At 43.6% G+C, this 18,238-nt stretch overlaps 1 protein-coding gene and 1 long non-coding RNA gene across 13 annotated transcripts in view; one reads left to right on the forward strand and one right to left on the reverse strand.

Moving 5' to 3' along the window:
- The window catches only part of NKTR (natural killer cell triggering receptor), a 52,506-nt gene extending 38,470 nt beyond the window's left edge, over positions 1–14,036 (forward strand). For 5 of the 7 annotated variants that reach the window (XM_037526886.2, XM_054693353.1, XM_037526903.2 and 2 more), the window contains 7 exons: positions 1,050–1,137; positions 1,773–1,918; positions 3,041–5,911; positions 6,981–7,076; positions 7,790–7,846; positions 8,367–8,471; positions 10,672–14,036. In XM_037526886.2, coding sequence (XP_037382783.1) covers positions 1,050–1,137; positions 1,773–1,918; positions 3,041–5,911; positions 6,981–7,076; positions 7,790–7,846; positions 8,367–8,471; positions 10,672–10,759 — 3,451 coding nt within the window. In that variant the 3' untranslated portion in view covers positions 10,760–14,036. Of the gene's footprint in view, positions 1–1,049; positions 1,138–1,772; positions 1,919–3,040; positions 5,912–6,980; positions 7,077–7,713; positions 7,762–7,789; positions 7,847–8,366; positions 8,472–10,671 lie in introns of those variants that run through there. The other 2 variants (XM_037526889.2, XM_054693351.1) reach the window with 2 other exon arrangements.
- LOC119258710 (uncharacterized) lies at positions 115–18,146 on the reverse strand. Of its 6 annotated transcripts, none has more exons than XR_008551179.1 (6): positions 17,928–18,146; positions 13,474–13,918; positions 8,383–8,532; positions 7,739–7,870; positions 1,786–1,887; positions 115–775 (listed from the first exon to the last, which is right to left on the reverse strand). It is a non-coding gene; the product is annotated as an uncharacterized LOC119258710 (long non-coding RNA). The 6 variants fall into 6 exon arrangements; XR_005128291.2 differs by lacking the exon at positions 17,928–18,146 and having other exon boundaries at positions 13,474–13,538; positions 13,684–14,750; XR_005128295.2 differs by lacking the exon at positions 13,474–13,918 and having other exon boundaries at positions 7,739–7,867.
- Positions 18,147–18,238: the final 92 nt, after the last annotated feature.

The raw sequence follows: 18,238 nt of genomic DNA on the forward strand, positions 1-18,238 counted from the left end.
ATTCCTGTGAATCCTCTCACCCCCCACACCTTTGGCCTGTACCCCAGCTCTTGTATGCATAAATAAATAAAGAAATCTTTTTTAAAAAAGAATTGAAATAGACTCATAGATATTTGAATGATAATGTTTATTGCAACATTATTCACAATAGCAAAACAGTGGAAACAACCCTAGTGTCCATCAGCAGATGAATGGATAAATAAAATATGATCTCTACCTACAATGGAATGTTATTCAGCCATAAGCTAGAGGTTACCAGAGGCTGATGGAATGAGGAAGGATGGAGAGTTATGCTTAATGGGTAGTTTTTGTTGGGATGATGAAAATTTTTGGAAAAGTTGTATTGATAGCTGTATATCGTTGAATATAATTGTACACTTAAATATGGCTGAAATGGCCAATATTAATGAATATTTAACCCCACTAAAAGATACTTTTGTGAATCCTTATTATCATAATGCCTCACACGATAGTAAATATTCAGTAAAAGCAAGCCATTATGGTAATAATAACAGACACAAAACAAACTGAAGTATGAAAAGAGTTCATGGAGGGCCTCCCCAGTGGCGCAGCGGTTGAGCGCTGGGTTGCAAAGCTGCCCGCAGCCTCTGCAGCGCCGGTTCAATCCCCGGCTGCTCCCCAGCCACCAGAGGAGGGTCCCACATGGCACGCAGACCTCTCCTGCCGCCCGCTGCTCCCCTCAGCAGTGTACTTCGGTCCTTCTGCCTGCTCTGCTCCCTGCAGAGCAGGAGTATATCAGGATTCCCTTTGAACACTATTTTGAAAAAAGACATCTATAAAAGGATTTTGTTTAAAAGTAATACTGTACTTAAAATAATAGGTGCTAGTATTGTGTATTTCTGTCCAATTGGGTCATATTTTTCCCCTAAGTTGGGCATTTAAAGGGTTTGCTTAGAAAAATAGATTATGTGGAGGGTCTCATTCTACAAATCTCAGTGAATTTTTTTTCTACTAGAGGATCTTATTCTGCATTTAAACATTGAGAAAACTGTCTAGCATTTGCTTATTTTTAATTTTACTCTTTTCAGGAAGATTCTTGATGTTACACCTGTTCTAAGTGATCAGAAACCATCTGTATCAAAATCTGGACGGAAGATTAAAGGAAGAGGCACAATTGTATGTGTTAAGACTTTTCTTTTTAAAAACCACTTATTTAGGGAGGGGAGATGACAAAAGTAAAGAGGGAGCACAGTGGACTATGGTGGAGGACTATGGGTATCTTGGTGGTGGGAGTGGTGTGGTAACAACACCTGAAGAGGGAAATCCTATCCCCCTAAAACACAAAATATGCTGTAAACCAGTGTTGCCTCAATTCAAAATATTATTCTAAGCAGTAAAATGTCTGTAAGTAAGACCCTAGCTTTGATTTTTAGGTATAGTTCAGACTCTCTTCAGAGAGCTAATTGTGTGCGATGGTACTGCTGTTTGTTGTCAGTTTACTGCTATGTTTGAAATGAAATTGTGAAATGAACTTGAGTGGGTTGAGAAACTTAGGATGTTCACTAAAGTAGACTAATAAATGTAACCAGTGTAACTCAAAGAGGAAATTTTCATGTGTGGTTACTGGTGAATTTTAGTCTTTTCCCCTTTCTTTGAGTCCCCTATGCTCAAATTAACTTTATATACCTTCTGTATTTCAGTCATTGGTGCCTTTGAATGGGGTTTGAGCTTGGGTCTTATATCTAGCTCTGTCCTATAAATGACTGTAAATGAGAGGTATTTTAAAAATAGCTATTCATTTGTTTTTAAAGCGCTATCACACACCTCCAAGATCAAGATCCTGCTCTGAATCAGATGATGATGATAGCAGTGAAACGCCTCCTCACTGGAAAGAGGAAATGCAGAGATTACGAGCATACAGGCCACCTAGTGGAGAAAAATGGAGTAAAGGAGATAAGTAAGAACTTTGAGTAAAAACACTCCTATTCCTTAGAAGACTATAAACCTACTAAATTTCTTATTCAATTTTAGTAATAACCAGAAGTTAACATTATATAGCAGATTCTTTCCTGGACATGTCTTTTAGTCACTGATAAATGATAGGAAAACCTATATCTAGCGTAGGCATTAACAACCCCAGGGACTGTTGCTTTTTTAGAAGTGTACACATCTCTTAATCCTCATTGACATCCACATCGGAATATCTATTTTAAAAATGAACTGACCCCAGAATAGTTAGTGAAACTTATACCAATGTATATTCATATACATCAGTGTATGTATAATTGTTCATGGTAGAATTCTTTTTTTAATCTGGGTGTCTAACAGTACAGTTTGAAATTGGAAGAGGGAGGAATAGGTATGCATCTGTTGTGTGAAAGTGGTTTAGAAACAGTGGTACTAAGAATTCTCAATTTTGAGCCCTGACATTACCACTAAGATTGTAATGCCTACATCTGTTTTCTTATACTTTTTTTTCCTTGCACTTTTCTTGTAATATTCATGTATAATTTCTGTAATAGGTGGTTTAACTAAAACTTCAGGAGAAAGTTTTTATTACCTCTATGGGGGTGAGATAAATTGGTAGTTATGCTTACTTCTTAAAAAAAAGAGGCTTCTCTTAAAGTCCAGGCAACTATTCTGTATCTGCAGAGAATCAACAGAATTGTTTGGGAACTTGATTTGACTCTCCCTCAAAAACTTCCTGGAGGCACAGAGGGCTATAAGCAAATCACAGCCAGGAACTTTTATGTCAACAATGCTCTTGTGATTAGTTTAGATTTCAAAACCAGTTAGTATCAAATTTGGATTTCTTTGCTTAGTTTTGAAAAAGTCCTTTTGCAAGTGAATCTGTTGGTAGATGTCATTGTGTCTCTGTGAAAGTATAAGGTCAAGATCAGGCTTATCAGTTTTTGATTTATTTTTCCTACATGTGCTTAAAGTGTTGATGGAGTCAATACTCTGTTGTTACCTAGGTTTATCAATACATTTGTTTTGACAACAGACATATTGTAATTTTAAGGCATAGAAAACATGCTTATATATAACTGCACGCATATTATTATGTTCTTTTCTATAGGTTAAGTGACCCTTGTTCAAGCCGATGGGATGAAAGAAGCTTGTCCCAGAGATCCAGATCATGGTCCTATAATGGAAATTACTCTGATCTTAGTACAGCAAAACACTCTGATGGTCATCATAAAAAACGCAGAAAAGAGAAAAAAGTTAAGCATAAAAAGAAAGCTAAAAAACAGAAGCATTGTAGAAGACACAAACAGACTAAGAAGAGGAGGATTATTGTACCCTCTGACATAGAATCCTCAAAATCTTCCACCCGACGAATGAAACCCTCTTGTGATAGAGAAAGGAGATCTCGTTCCTCCTCATCATCATCTCATCATTCATCAAAGAGGGATTGGTCTAAATCTGATAAGGATGACCAGAGCTCTTCATCCCACTCTAGCAGAGACTCATATAGGTCGAAATCTCACTCCCAGTCTTCTTCTAGAGGAAGCTCAAGATCAAGGACTCCATCAAAATCTTCATCACATTCTCGAAGTAGATCAAAGTCCAGATCTAGTTCCAAGTCAGGGCACCAAAGGACAGCTTCAAAGTCACCAAGAAGGACAGCCCCTCAGTTAAGTGAAAATAAGCCAGTTAAAACAGAACCCTTAAGAGCAACTGTGCCAAAAAATGAAAATGTTGTAGTGCAGCCAGTGGTGGCCGAAAACATTCCTGTAATACCACTGAGTGATAGTCCCCCTCCTTCAAGGTGGAAGCCTGGACAGAAGCCCTGGAAGCCCTCTTATGAGCGAATTCAAGAAATGAAAGCTAAAACAACCCATTTGCTGCCTATCCAAAGCACTTACAGTTCAACAAATATTAAAGAGATTGGTAGTTCATCAACCTACCATAAAAGAGGAAACAATTCAGAAAGTGATCAGAGTGCTTATTCAAAATACAGTGATAGAAGTTCAGAGAGTTCACCAAGGTCTAGGAGCAGATCTTCTAGGAGTAGATCTTATTCCAGATCATACACAAGATCTCGAAGTCTAGCTAGTTCACATTCAAGATCTCGATCTCCCTCATCTAGGTCTCACTCACGAAATAAGTACAGCGATCACTCACAGAGTAGTAGATCCTCTTCATACTCCTCTGATAGCAGTGATAATGGAAGACGAGCGAAGAGAAAATTTAAATCCAGTGGGAAAAAAAATAACACTTCAAATAAAAGGCGTAGCAGCAGCTCTGAGAAGACACTTGGCAATAAATATGTCAAAGGCAGAGACAAGTCTTCCTGTCAGAGAAAGTATAGTGAAAGCAGGTCATCTTTAGATTATTCTTCAGACAGTGAACAGTCAAGTGTTCAGGTTACACAGTCCACCCAGGAAAAAGAGAAGCAGACTCCCATGGAAATGAATAATAAACCAGAGAAAAACAGAGATGAAGAGAAACCCAAGTCTGAACGGGAATGCTCCTGTTCAAAAAAAAGAACTCTGAAAGAGAATCTTTCTGATCACTTTAGAAATGCCAGTAGACCCAAAAGAAAGAATTATGCTGGGAGTAAATGGGACTCTGAGTCAAATTCAGAACGAGATGTAATGAAGAACAGTAAAAATGATTCCCGGCAATCTTCCGATAAAGAGGAAGGTGAGGCCACATCAGATTCGGAATCAGAGTTTGGTGAAATTCACATCAAAGGCAAACCCACAGCAAAGTCTGCAGCAAGTGCTTCATTGCCTGATAGTAATGGCACTTGGAAATCGGGCAAACAGCAGTCATCAAGCTCTGTTTCTGAGGATTCCTGTTCAAATTCAGAAAATAAGAGAGAAAAGCAACGGAGGCACAAACACGTATCAAGGGAAAATCTTAAAAGGGACCACAGCAAAAAAGTGAAAGAAAAATTGAAAGGGAAAAAAGACAAAAAGCACAAACCTCCAAAACGAAAACAAGCATTTCACTGGCAGCCTCCACTAGAATTTGGTGAAGAGGAGGAGGAGGAGGTTAATGAAAAGCAAGTTACTCAGCAGTCAAAAGAAAAAAAACAAGTTTTTGAAAACACTGAAACCATAAAAGAAAATATTCCCCAAACTGAGAAATCCTGTGAAGATGGCAACCTTCCAGCCAAGCATAATATGACAATTTCATCAAATACTGATCAGCATGCTAAAGATGATAGTAAACTGAGCACTTCTCCCAGAGCCGTAAATACTGAGGAACATGTAGCCACTTCTCCCCCAGACATTCAGCATATTGAAGAAAGTGTCCCCAGCAGAGTGGAGGATGTGCTTCAAACAGATGACAACATGGAGATTTGCACTCCTGACAGGAGCTCCCCAGCAAAAGTAGAAGGGACTTCTCCTCTGGGAAACTCAAGGCTTGCCAGCACAGATACAAGCATTGTTCTAAAGCAGGACAAGCAAAGGGAATCCCCTGAGGCAGAGTTGCTAAAACAGGAAAGCAGTACGTCTGACAGCAAAGCAGCGGGGGAAGTGGGGAAACCGGACAGCAGTGCTGGAGAAAGCACTGTGAAGAGGGAGGGGACTGAAAAGAGCCAGATCGGCCTCATGGATAATAAATGGAAACCCCTACAGGGCATAGGAAACCTGGCAGCACCGACTGCTACCGCGTCCAGTGCTGTGGAAGTTAAGGCATTGACTACTGTGCCTGAAATAAAACCACAAGGCTTGAGAATAGAAATTAAAAGCAAAAATAAAGTTCGGCCTGGGTCTCTCTTTGATGAAGTAAGAAAGACAGCTCGCTTAAACCGGAGACCCAGAAATCAGGAGAGTTCAAGTGATGAGCAGACACCTAGTCGGGATGGTGATAGTCAGTCCAGAAGTCCAAGTAGATCTCGAAGTAAATCTGAAACCAAGTCAAGACACAGAACAAGGTCTGTCTCCTATAGTCGCTCAAGAAGTCGATCACGAAGTTCCACATCATCTTATCGGTGAGCAATAATATTCCTTCCTTTTTTTTCTTCAGAAGGAGGGTCTGTTAGAGTTTAGCCTGAAAGAACATCAGAATTAGGACCAGATCACTATTTCCAAATATCTGGAAGGAATAAAGAGAAGTCTTGTGCTATGTGACTCAGAGAGCAGATTGAGGATAAATGGGGAGTGATTTCAGGGTAAGAAATTTGGACTCAATATGAAAAAACGAGCTGTCCGTTCAAGCTTTCTGGCAGTAGAAATGAGCTACCATGATAGGTGACGAGTTCATCTTTAAAGGTGTGAGGCTGCTCTCTTGCCTGTTAGTGATGCCTCAGCAGGGATCCTGAAATTACAGAATATAGGGGACTTGATTCTAACCCACCATTTTACACATATGGAAGGTGGGAGCCAGAGATGCCCAAGGCGCGACTTGTAGTAAGGGGGAGAAAGGGTAAAAGCAGTAGGCTTTAAATTTTGTATTTTCTTTGGTTCAGGCTGTATCTTAACTTTTATCTTCGTAGACTATATTGGTGCAGAGCATGAGAATTTTTAAAAACAAAAACTTGGTGATGGTAATAAGAATAATGATTTGTTTACTTTTCCTTGTAAATATTTCATGGTTTTACGTCATACCAATAAGTATATTGTACTTCATTTTCATCATTTGAACTTAAAATACAGTAAGAATCTTTCATTTTTTTTCCTTTATAGCTATCAGGCTCTTTCACCCTTTATAGCTCTTTCTTCCAAAGCTATCTCTCTAGTTCAGTTTCCTACCTAGGAATATTTCAACTTCTCTCTGCTTTGATTTTTTTTTAATCCATCTACTGTTAATGGATATTTAGATTATTTCCTCATTTGTTACTAAAAATAGGGTTCTTATGAACATACCTGTGCCAGCCTTTTCTATTTTTCTAATTCTATTCCATATAAAGCCTCATTCTCTTTCGTTGTCACATGCACTGTGAGGACTTAGTGAGACCTTTCCAAAAACCTTTCTTGTGTTTCCCCCTTCCTTCCTACCAGCAATTAATTTTAACAACACTGTTAATTAATATAATTACATTTTTTCCGCTTTTAATTTAGATCCAGAAGCTACTCTAGGAGTCGGAGCAGAGGGTGGTACAGCAGAGGGCGCACAAGAAGCCGGAGCAGTTCCTACCGCAGCTACAAAAGTCATAGGTGAGTGTGGGGATGCACCCTCCCTACTGCTCAAGGCCTGCACAGGTAGAGTGGGGCAGCTATTGAGAAGAGTCTTGTCACTGCTAAAAGCTAGACTGGCCTGTTTCCTCATCTGACCCTTTCTTTGAAAAACTATTGGCTTCTTAATGGCTATTCTCAGGATGGCATCTAATCAAAGTGAGGAATGAGAAGTAGAAATATGTAAGAGATGCTCTAACTACTGCCTTCCCTCCCTTACCTCACCCCACTGCATATTCCTTAACCTGCGTTCCCCTCTGCAGTCACCTCTTGACTTGGGCTAGAGGCTGAGATAGGAGGATTGTTGGGAAATGGGACCAAAGTTGGAGAACCCTGGTTTCTAGTTCTTCCATCTTCTTTCCCCTTTTTGCCTCTCAGGTATTTTCCACTGCTGCAGCTTCATGTTATGTCTAAGTGTCCTGCCTGTGCAGACCTTTCCCCTCCCCATCCAGTTAGAGCCTCCCAGTGACTTTCTTTATGTGTACCTCCTAGCAGACCTGCAGAAAATGAATTTTTTCTTATTAAACATGCTTTAAAATTTATAAATTTATGCTTTGGTATAAAAATAAGATAACTATAGCTATTAGAATTCATTGTGCCTTCTCCTTGATGGGCAAAGAAATGCCTAGATTTTTTGATACCACCTGTCCTGTCCTGATCCACAAGATGATGATTCTTCATGTGGTTACTACTAGGACATCCAGTAGGAGCAGATCCAGGAGCAGCTCTTACGATCTCCACAGTCGATCCAGGTATGGACAGAGGTTGGGTAACTACTTGTGGGGGCAAAATTAAAAAGGCCTTATTTATTAAACCCTTCATTAATTCCCCTTTAAAAAGTGTTGTATTTTATTGAATAATTTAAATGGATGTATTTATCTCTCGAAATCATATCCTTTCTAAATGAGGTCTTTTTGATAGTTTTTACCTATTGGCCCATTAGACTCCAGTGTCATGTGACAACTGATGTCAGATTATAATAGCAGGTGTTTATTTAATATAATGACTAATAAGATCAACCTAATTCTTACAACTCAGTGCTTATTTTACGACATTTTTCAATGCAAAAAATAAATAACAGTTTTCTGTTTAATATGATAAGTCTGACTTTGGGCAATTGTTAAATGTTTTCCACTACTTACTATGCAGATGTATCCTCAAGTTGTTACATAATGTTTATGTTCTAAGCTAGAATACTCTTAAGATCCTAAAAAGAAATGTAATATATGAATGTTTGAATTGGAAAACAAGTGTTTGTTGTTGCTGTTAAAGCAGGTCCTACACTTACGATAGCTACTACAGCAGGAGTAGGAGTCGAAGTAGAAGCCAGAGGAGTGACAGTTACCGCCGAGGCAGAAGTTATAATAGGCGATCCAGGTGGGTGTCTCCTTCTGAGCACTGTAGATTACTGTGGGCACTTGGCGGGCCAGGTGATAAACTAGAAGAGAACACATAATCATCTTAGGACAGAGATGCTTCTGTCTATTCTTGAATTTCAACAGCTCATGGGCAGCTACTAAGAGTAGCCTTTGTAGTAAGAGTTGCCAGGTAATGTTTTGGGTTGTTTTTTAAATTTAAAATGGATTTTTATATATTCATATGTCCTTGGAAAGACATTTCTTTTTAAGGAATAAAGAAATAAAGTCTTTAAATAAGGCTAGTTGCTAGAAATGGAAAAGCCAGTTTGTCAGTTTTTGGTTTTTTGTTTTTTTTTTTTTTTTTTTTTTTCAAATGATTAAGTTTCCATGCTTGAAATTGTAGGTCTTTAGCTTTTTCTTTTTAAAGATTTATTTATTTATTTTATACAAGCATTGGGTACAGTCAGAAGTACGGGAGGGTGAGAGAATTCACCAGAGTCAGAGCGGAGAGCAGAGCAGGCAGACTGATGAAGTACACTGCTGAGGGGAGCAGCAGCAGCAGGAGAGGTCTGCACGCCATGTGGGACCCTCCTCTGGTGGCCGGGGAGCAGCCAGGGATCGAACCGGCGCTGCAGAGGCTGCGGGCAGCTTCGCAACCCAGCGCTCAACCGCTGCGCCACCAGGGAGGCCCAGTTTGTCAGTTTTTTAAATAAAAAATGTAAATCATAATAACATGTCAGTCAGTTCAGCAGCAGGATTGATTTGTATCTTCTCAATTATTAGTAAACATTTTTTATATATTATAGATATCTATAGATATTATATATTTTATAACATTTTGGGTACTACTGCAAAAGTGTTTATTGGTGACTTTTTCTAATGTCCCTTTTCTGGTGGCTTCCAGTCTTACCTTGCATCCATCATGACTACAATGATCCTTGTAGAATATCAGTGTGATCTGTTGTTTGAAACTTTTCAAGAACTCTCCACTGCCTTAAGGGGCAGGTCTAGACTCCTTAGCACACATGTCCTCTCTACCAACCAATTCCAGGTGGAACTTTTCTATCCTCTCTCCTTGAATTTACTAGAACCTTTCTTCTGACTAGAAACATATCATCTCCCTTCTTGCCTCTTGAAGTGACCCCCTTGGGCCTGCAGTTCTCCATTGTACCCATCACCTCTGGAAAACCCTCTCTGACTGCTAAATTTGAGGCACAACACTCCCACCCCACTCTGTGTGCCTCTGAGCAAGCCTTTGCCTATTTCAGGCCCTTTCTGCTCCTAACTTCTTGTCTTAGCCTTTATTTTGTATCATCTAGGATCCCCATGGAACTATTTTTGATCTATTTTTGTTTTGCTGCTAGCATCTAGTAAAGTGACTGGCTCTCAGTAAATATTTTTCAAAATAACTGAGTGATGACCATAGCCAGGTCCTCTTGGCTTATTATCCTAGTGTTCCTTTCCCTGCCCCTTATCTTCGCCTCTTAGTGAGCCCCTATTTTGATTGCCTTATCTTTAATGAAACTTTTTTCATGCACCTTCCTCAGTCTAAATTAATTCCTCAGCCTAACTAATTGTTGTTCATTTTATTTTTTTTAAAGATTTATTTATGTATTTATTTATACAAGCACTGGGTACAGTCAGAAGTGCGGGAGGGTGAGAGAATTCACCAGAGCGGGGAACAGAATAGGCAGACTGACGAAGTACACTGCTGAGGGGATCAGCGGGCGCAGCAGGAGAGGTCTGCGCAGCAGGAGAGGTCTGCGCGCCATGCGGGACCCTCGCCAGCAGCCGGGGATCGAACCAGCACTACAGAGGCTGCGGGCAGCTTCGCAGCCCAGCACTCAACCGCTGCGCCACCAGGGGAGGTCCTGTTGTTCATTTTAATGTGGAAAATTATTCTTAGTGAATTTCAAGTAATTACCCAAGATACGATGTTTATTTTATGTTAACCTACCTACCATTTATCACCCAAAACATTTTTGCAAAGTTCACCGTGTTACCACAGTCAGTACACCACTCATCCTACACCGACTGTGCTGTGCCAAATCAGTATTGCTTTTTTAAGCCACTTACATCAAAAAAGATGCTAGGTGAGCAATTCAGAGGGTTGACATTTTAAAGTGGTTTTGTGTATTTGTTTTGCTTTGTTTCACCCTTATCTGCAAATGCCTGTACTGTCTCTAAAAATCTGTTTTATGTGCTTTTTTAATATACAGGAGTTGTAGATCTTATGGTTCTGACAGTGAAAGTGACCGAAGTTACTCCCATCACCGGAGCCCCAGTGAAAGCAGCAGATACAGTTGAAATGTCCTTTTTTTGATACAAATTATATCTTAATTGTAAATATCTGGTAACTTAAAAGTTTAAGAAACTTAATGGCAATCTGTTCTATTTCAATATTAGCAATGAATTTCAAAGATAGATACTTGTTACTTGTTCATTTACAGTGTGCAGAATTTAAATACAGCTATGTCTCAGAAATATTTTTATGCCATATTCTACAGTAGCCAACTATGGAAATTAATTTTATTTTCTTGAATCAAGAAATCATGAAATTTAAATATAATTTACAATATTATTTTAGATACACTATTTCTCCTATCTCATGTATTCCCTAGAATAAAATTCTTTTTGATTCGCTATTAAGGCTTTAGCATATATGCTGCCAAATATCGAATCGTGAAGGTGAACTGTTAAACGTAGCCAAATATTTATATATCACTTACACAGAGTCTTATACATATATGCTCCGAAAAACAAACTGCCCAGAATTGATACTACTGGTTGCAAGGAGTATAAGACAGTAGCTCTGGGGTTCTTAATTCATTCCTTCCTTCTTTGTTGTCTCAGAGGATCAGGAAAGTTGTCATCATATATCCCACTGTCTGAGTTACTGCAGGCTGGCGGGAAAGTTCAAAATAATAAACCAGCCTTAACTATAAATAGCTGCATTGTCTCTAAGGACCCAATGTTTTATGTGCTTTTTTAATAAATACTATCAGAAGTTTTGATTGTAAAAAATTGTATTCCAGTTTCATGCTTTGGTGCTTGGCACTTTTTGGTGCCCCCTTAAGCATTGTTCTTATCTACTATACATTAGAATCTCATGAGAGGGAGAAATGAATTATTTTTTCTTTATTTACTAGCACCAAACATAGTTCCTTCTGGGCTGTAATCACTTTGAATATTTGGAGGGTTTCTGCAAGCACAGGTATGGACTGTGGGGCCCCCTGAGGCAGGCAGGATTGGCATAATAGCCACTCAGGGGTACTGCCCATAAGTGATGTGTATGCCTGCCTCTGAACAAGTGATTTGAAGAGTGGACTTTAAAAGTAACACCAAAATCTAACTGCCACCTTCCTGAAGACATTTCACAGGGCTGTATTTCTAAATCTTTTAAGGAAGAGATCTGCCACAAAGCAGTTGAACTGTTTGAGCACCAGCATGTTTGTTCCTGTTTCCATCGTGACCCACGCTCACTCAGCGAAGCTTTGCCACAGGAATAAACTGGGATAACAGATGACATAAACTACACATTTTCAGTTTTGGGTGGTTCCTCCAAAGATGATTTGATCTGTAAAAACTGGTGTGGGTTTGTTTTTGTTTTTTTTTTTCTTAACCTTTAGTTTGTTTCTTTCCCCAAGTGTACTTAATCACCTTAGTGCCAGTCCAAACCAGTTATGCAGAAGAAATTCATATTGGATGCTTGATGTAGAACTCTGTGCCATCCTACCTCAGGCCTCGCCTGGGAAGTAGGAAAGAACCCTCATTTTGAGGGATCTGACAACCCTTGATGGATGAAGGGGTGACTTTGGGGGATAACTATCACTCATAGAAGGTTCATAAACAGGGTTATGCAGTTAGTTGTTTGCCAAGTTGACAGGCAAGAGTACATTAGACTAGAGGGTTTAAATCAAACATACTTATTAGCGAATGTAAAACAATGTGTGATTCCTACAAAGTGTTTTCAAAAGTTGCCTGCAAAGGAGAATATTGCTTAATAATACTCAGTGGGGGTGGTGGGGACAAACAAACAGAAACTGCCAAATTAAGAATAGTTATCCTCGGGCAGTATAGTAGTGGTCTGTTGCTGTTTAACAAATCACCCCAAACTTAGATGCTTAAAACAACACCCATTTCCTAGCTCACAGTTCTGTAGCTCATGAGTCCAGCAAGGTGTGGCTGGGTTCTCTGCCCAGGCTCCTCACAAGGCTGCAATCAAGGGTCAGCAGGGCAGCATTCCTTTATGGACACTCTGGGGAGGACTCTGCCTCCAGGCTCATTCAGATTACTGGCAGAATTCAGTCTTGCTGGCTGCCAGCCAGGAGCCTCACAGCTCCTTAGACTGCTCACTTTCGCACTGGTATGCTCCCCTTCATCTTCAAGCCCAAATGGCCCATCACGTCGTCCTTCTCATGCTTCATCTCTCACTGCCTTCCTCCTCTGTAATAAAGGTCTGTGTGACTTGATCAAATCCACTGAGACATTCTCCCCATTTTAAGGTTATCTGTGCCATAGAATGTAACATCAGCACACGAGCGATATCCCACTTCCTGGGATTGGGGCAGGGAATGGGAGAAGCATTTTAGAATTCTGCCTGTACTCACAAAAACTTCGCCCATCTCAACTGTGGGTGGAATTTTTCCCTGAAAAAGCGGGCTCTAGAAACCTTGTTTTCTCTCTTCATGGAACAGAAGAGCCCTGAGCTGCAGCATTCAACTTGTGTGTTTACTGAGTGAACTACAGAAACAGCTTTTCTTCCTAAATGGGATTGTTCTGTATTTTGAGGTATTTTTAATAAAACTGAATTATGTTGTGTATTGTGCTTCTTAGAAAATGCATTATTGGACTGTTTTTGTAATGTCCTGTTTACTGCAGTGAAACATGATATAGCTGGTATTGTTCAAAAACTGTAGAAACACTTTTGTACATATTGGCAGTGTCTTAATTTGTATACACTACATTCAAATTTCCCTAAAACTGAAAAGGGGGACCCTTGTAGAAATTAAAATATATACTTAGTCTAAGGTTGAGTCTGTGCATGTTTCATCTTCCTGTGCTCATCCAGACTTCAGTAGTCTTTCTGAAATGGAAAAGAAAACAGTCTCCTCGCTGACCCAGCCAGTTTGAGATTTCATCTTTCTGCAGCTTATTTTCTTCTAGCCGAGTGGACGGCTGTTAGCATGCCATTCAGCTAGAGACAACTTCAGGCGGTGGTGTTCACCTACCCACAGAGGTACAGATGGCTCTTGGTCTCCCTCCCCTGCAGACTCTGGATTCCTCCAGGCTTTGATGTTGCTCGCTAGCTGAGGTGACCTGCAGACAGATGTCTTTGCTGAGCAAGGAATATGTCCCCTCCCACTTATGAGTTGCCGTGTAGGGAAAGCATAATTACCTGCTGACCCAACGACAGCCTCCACATGCCCTCCCTGACAGTGGCACACCGGGACATAGCACTCACTCCTGGAGAAAACATTCATGGTTATATTTTTAGCATCCACTTGAGAATTCATAGGACAATTACAATTAATGTTTTTTTCCCTCAGAACTCAAAGGAATTGGTATTTTTTTTTAAGTGAATACAACATCTACAGCAAGACTTGCGTTGTGGATAGTCTGCTTTCAAAATTAATAGTGGACCCCAAAGGTTGGCAGTTCTTGAAAATAGTTAAATTTGGGTGCATTGCTTTAAAATGTATAGGAAATTTTAGAGTCAGTTTGCTATATGGGAATCCCTGTACGCTGTCAGGGGCTTATTTTTCACGCAGCTCCAGGATCTTCATTCACATTCTCATGGTGATCATCTTTATCAGCTGGACAGTATTTGGGAAGGTGTCAAAGGCTTTGGTCAGACTTGCTCTGAATTAGCATGGCACTTACTAGCTAAGAGAAATCAGAGAAAATGCTCTCCCTTACGCAACCTTTGGTGCTGGCTGAGCACCACCAGAAGGGACCAGAGGCTGTAGAGGTAAAGTGAGAAACCTTGCATGCTGGTTGTGCAGACTGGCTACATAGGGTCTGGAAGCCATGTGTACACAGTTGAAAATCTTGGTTTCAGATTGCTGATTTCCAGAAGAGGAAATCCACTGCCTGCTGCCCAGACAGAGGGGAGAGAGCTCTGCGGGACTAGGATAGAAAGAGCTAGGAGAGTGCTGAGAGAACTGCTGTCAGAAGTCCTTTTAATGTTGTCAAGGGTTTGAGGGCTGTCTCAGGAAGGAGCTGGGGACCCTGGAGGAGGCCTGTACCTGCTGGCCTCAGGATGGCCTATGCAGCTCCAGTCAGTGCCTGATGGGTACAAGGCAACACCTGCCTGGCCACAGCACATGCATACAAAGGGGCCTGCAGCTTTAATGGTCTGGTTTGGGGACAAGTTTTGGTATAAAGTAAATTAGTGCTCACTTGTCCTTGCCTTCCCTCCTCCCTGTCAATCAAAGGCCTCTAGTGAGGCCAAGCTTGGGAACAAGCACTTGTGTCTGGTGGAGGCCCTCAGGCTCACCACTCGCTGTCTATGGCCCATCAATCTCCAGCTCCACAGACTAAGCCAAGTTCCAAAGCCTGCAGGACCCAGGCTAACTTGGGGAGGGTTTTATCTCTTCAATCAGCCTGGAGTCCTGAGGATATTGTTGTAAAAAGGAGTGACCTGAGCTACGGAGTCTGCACCTGGAAACCTAACCCTGGGCCTCTCACTGTTCATCTGTCCTGAGAGGCACGCAGTCCTTAGATAAGCCCCGAGAGAAGGTATTAACATGGTAGCCCAGACATGAGGACCAGCGTGGAGATCTGGCTTGCCACAGGGCCAAAGGAGCATAGGGCTTCTGTTGGCATTTCAGCCCCCAGAGCACCCAGGGCCTCCTGCAACTAAAGTCTCTACTAGGTCAGGGTCTCCGAGAGGCTGAGAAGGGCTCCCACTGAGTTCATTGCCTCACCTCCCACATTTGATTTTAAAGGAAAGCCCTCTGTTCTGTGGTACAGTGATTGGGGCCAGAGCCAAACCACCCAGGTTCAAATTCTGCCCTGCTGCTCCTAGTTGGGTAACTAGATAAATTCTTTATAATTAAGTTCATCTGAAAAACTGGGATACTAGGAACTCTCCCTCCTAGAACTGGTTTGAAAGAAATAGAGCCCAGCATACATCAAAGTGGCTGGGGCGCTGGCCCCTGGGCTTGCCTCCAGGAGGAGGGGAGGAGTCCTGCAGGCTTCACGTGGAGGGCCAGGCTCAATCACTCATGAGGCCCAGTCCCTTGAACCAACAGGGTGGGAGAGGATCCTGGAAGCTGCCAGGGAGGCCTCGAATGCCAAGGCCATGACGTGTATGGGGTGGGGAGTTAGGGGCAGTGGGGGGGGGGGACTGGGCAACCTGCTGGTTTGCATTAACCACCCTCCCCCCAGCTCTGCCCCTGCAGCTGTGGGCTGTTTGTGTGCCAAGCTCAGTGGAGGCAGGAGACAGAAGCAACACCCCTCCAACCCCATACCCAGAGGTCTATGCTCCCCTACCCAGCAGGGTCCTGGGCAGTATCTAGTGGGTAGTTTGAACTTCCCTGCCACCCCACTGACCCCAAGCTGTCTTACTGGCTCACATTTTCTGGCACTGCCCACTCTGCTTTCCCTCCATGCCCCATTGGCTACAGCAGCTACACAGTTTGATGTCACACCAAATCACTTCCAGTTCCAGATGCTGAGCCGTCTCCTGCAGCCTGGTCTTTGTGGGTGCTATTTTTTACCTGGAGCACCTTCCTTTCTTTGCACTAGTTAATGTTAACTTACATGCTCCAGCTCTGTGCAGCCCCATTTGAACCCACCAGACTGAGTTCCTCAAATAGCTCCTTCCTGTGGAGTCTAGTGGGATCCAAGGGCCAGTCTCACAGAGCTCTGCCTGTGGCTCCCCCTGTGGATGGACTGTAAGCAAACTGGGATCTTCAAGGAGAATCGGCTTCTCTTTCCCTCTTGTCTCACCCAACCTCCAGCCCCCTTCCTTGGCATGACTGCCATACCCCCAACCTTGCTCACGCTGGCCACACCCCTTGCTAACTAGGCCTTGGCTAGGAAATGGACTGAGAAGTGTCCTGTGCAGGTGTCTCAACCAGGCTCCACCCAGCCTGTGGGAGAGGCCGCTGTCCTAGCCGCTCCTATCCCTGGTTCCCATGCTGGTACTTGGCTGTGTGATTTATCCTGCTCTGGGCCTCACTGTCCTGATCCAGCCAGCAGGTACACAATCCCTCCCTTGCCACCTTCCGGGCCACTATGTTAGATGAGGAAGTGGGCTGGGTAGGAGGATGAGGTAGAAGGCAGTCTTGAGGTGACAGGCTGGGTAGGCATGGAGGCTCTGTGACCTGGTCTCAAGCTTGAGACCCCCAAGAACTGAGTAAGCTATCTCTGCTTTCCCTATGGCCACTCAAGTGCAGGATATTTACTGTGCCCACCTCTATGTCCCTCTGTCCCCATCTGCGCCCCTTGTCTGTTCCCATCTCTTTTTCCAGCATGGTCTCCTCACCCTTCACCAGGCTGTGTGCAATCCTCCCCTTCCTCTTGGCATTCTCTGATCACTCCTGGCTTTGCCCCTGATAGGTTCTCTCCCTGGCTCTTGGCTGCTTTGTCTTGCGGGCCTCCCCATCCTGGCCTCAGGGGAAGTCCTTGCAACGTTACAGGATGGCGCATCAGACTATACATGTGGCCTGCTGTGATCTTGGCCTCTGCCCTATTTACCACCCTGGCACCCAGAACTGAGACACCTGGAGCAGTCCCCAGAGTACCTGTTCATTCATAAGGGGGCATACCCAGGAGATACTGTTCCAGCAGGGCATGGGCTGGTGTGCAAGCATAAGTGCATGCACGGGGGGAGGGCCAGAGGGTACTGTGTGGTATTGCCAGGATGAAGGCCATGTGAGTGACCAAAAATGGGGAGTAGTCAGCTTGGGGTGTGGTGGGGGTGGGGACATGGAACCGGCATCTGAGTGCATAAATCACATGAGAGGCCCAGAGACCCCCTCCCCACAGCGGGAGCCCAGTCACCACCTGGGTCTGCCGAGTCTAGCAGCCCGGTGGTCCCCCACCCTGTTGCCTGCTCAGCCTGGCAGTTCCTTTGCAGCCTCCTGCCAGCACAGCCAGCCCCCTGCCCCCACTGGTGTCCATGCCAGAGCAGCATTCCGCAGGCCTGGCTGCATCTCCCCAGCAGAGCTGGAGCTGGGAGGCTACTCAGCAGCAGTTGGGTCAGACAGTTGGGGGGCACAGTGGGGCCCGGGCCTCTGGCCTCACTCCTCCAGCGTTCTCTTCTCTTGGCCCTGTCACCATAAAGGATTTGGCGGGGCCCACTGGGGTCCAGGTTCTTGCAGCTCCTGCCCTGGGCGGCCCTGTGCAGCCAGAGGAGGCCACTAGGTAGGTACGGTTCCCCCACTACCCCGTCCTGCAGAGAGAGAGCCCTGGGTTGCCCTAGGGTAGAGACAGGGGGCTGGGCCAGATGGAGATTCACACTCACCCTCAAGCCAGAGCAGCCCAAGCCAGAGGGGGATTCGGCCCCTCAGCGTTGGATCGCTCACGGGAGCAGGTGGAAACCTTTTCCGCAGCTGGTTGGGGGCCCGGCGCGACCAGCCTCGCCATTTCAGGGCCGCCTCTGGCTCCGACCCCGCCTCTGTGGCGCAGCTGGAGGGCACGCAGGTTAGACTCCCGGCGAACTTCCCGGGGCCGGGGCTCGGCGCGAGAGTGAAGCCGGGGCGCCAGCGCCGGGGAGGGCGCCGCGGGGACGCCGGTCTGGGCGCCCTGGCGGCCGGCGGCAGCGCGGGCTGCCCC

This window comes from Talpa occidentalis, unplaced genomic scaffold (assembly GCF_014898055.3).
Source record: "Talpa occidentalis isolate TD23 unplaced genomic scaffold, MPIMG_talOcc4v2.1 talOcc4.10, whole genome shotgun sequence".
Taxonomy (NCBI): Eukaryota; Metazoa; Chordata; class Mammalia; order Eulipotyphla; family Talpidae; genus Talpa; species Talpa occidentalis.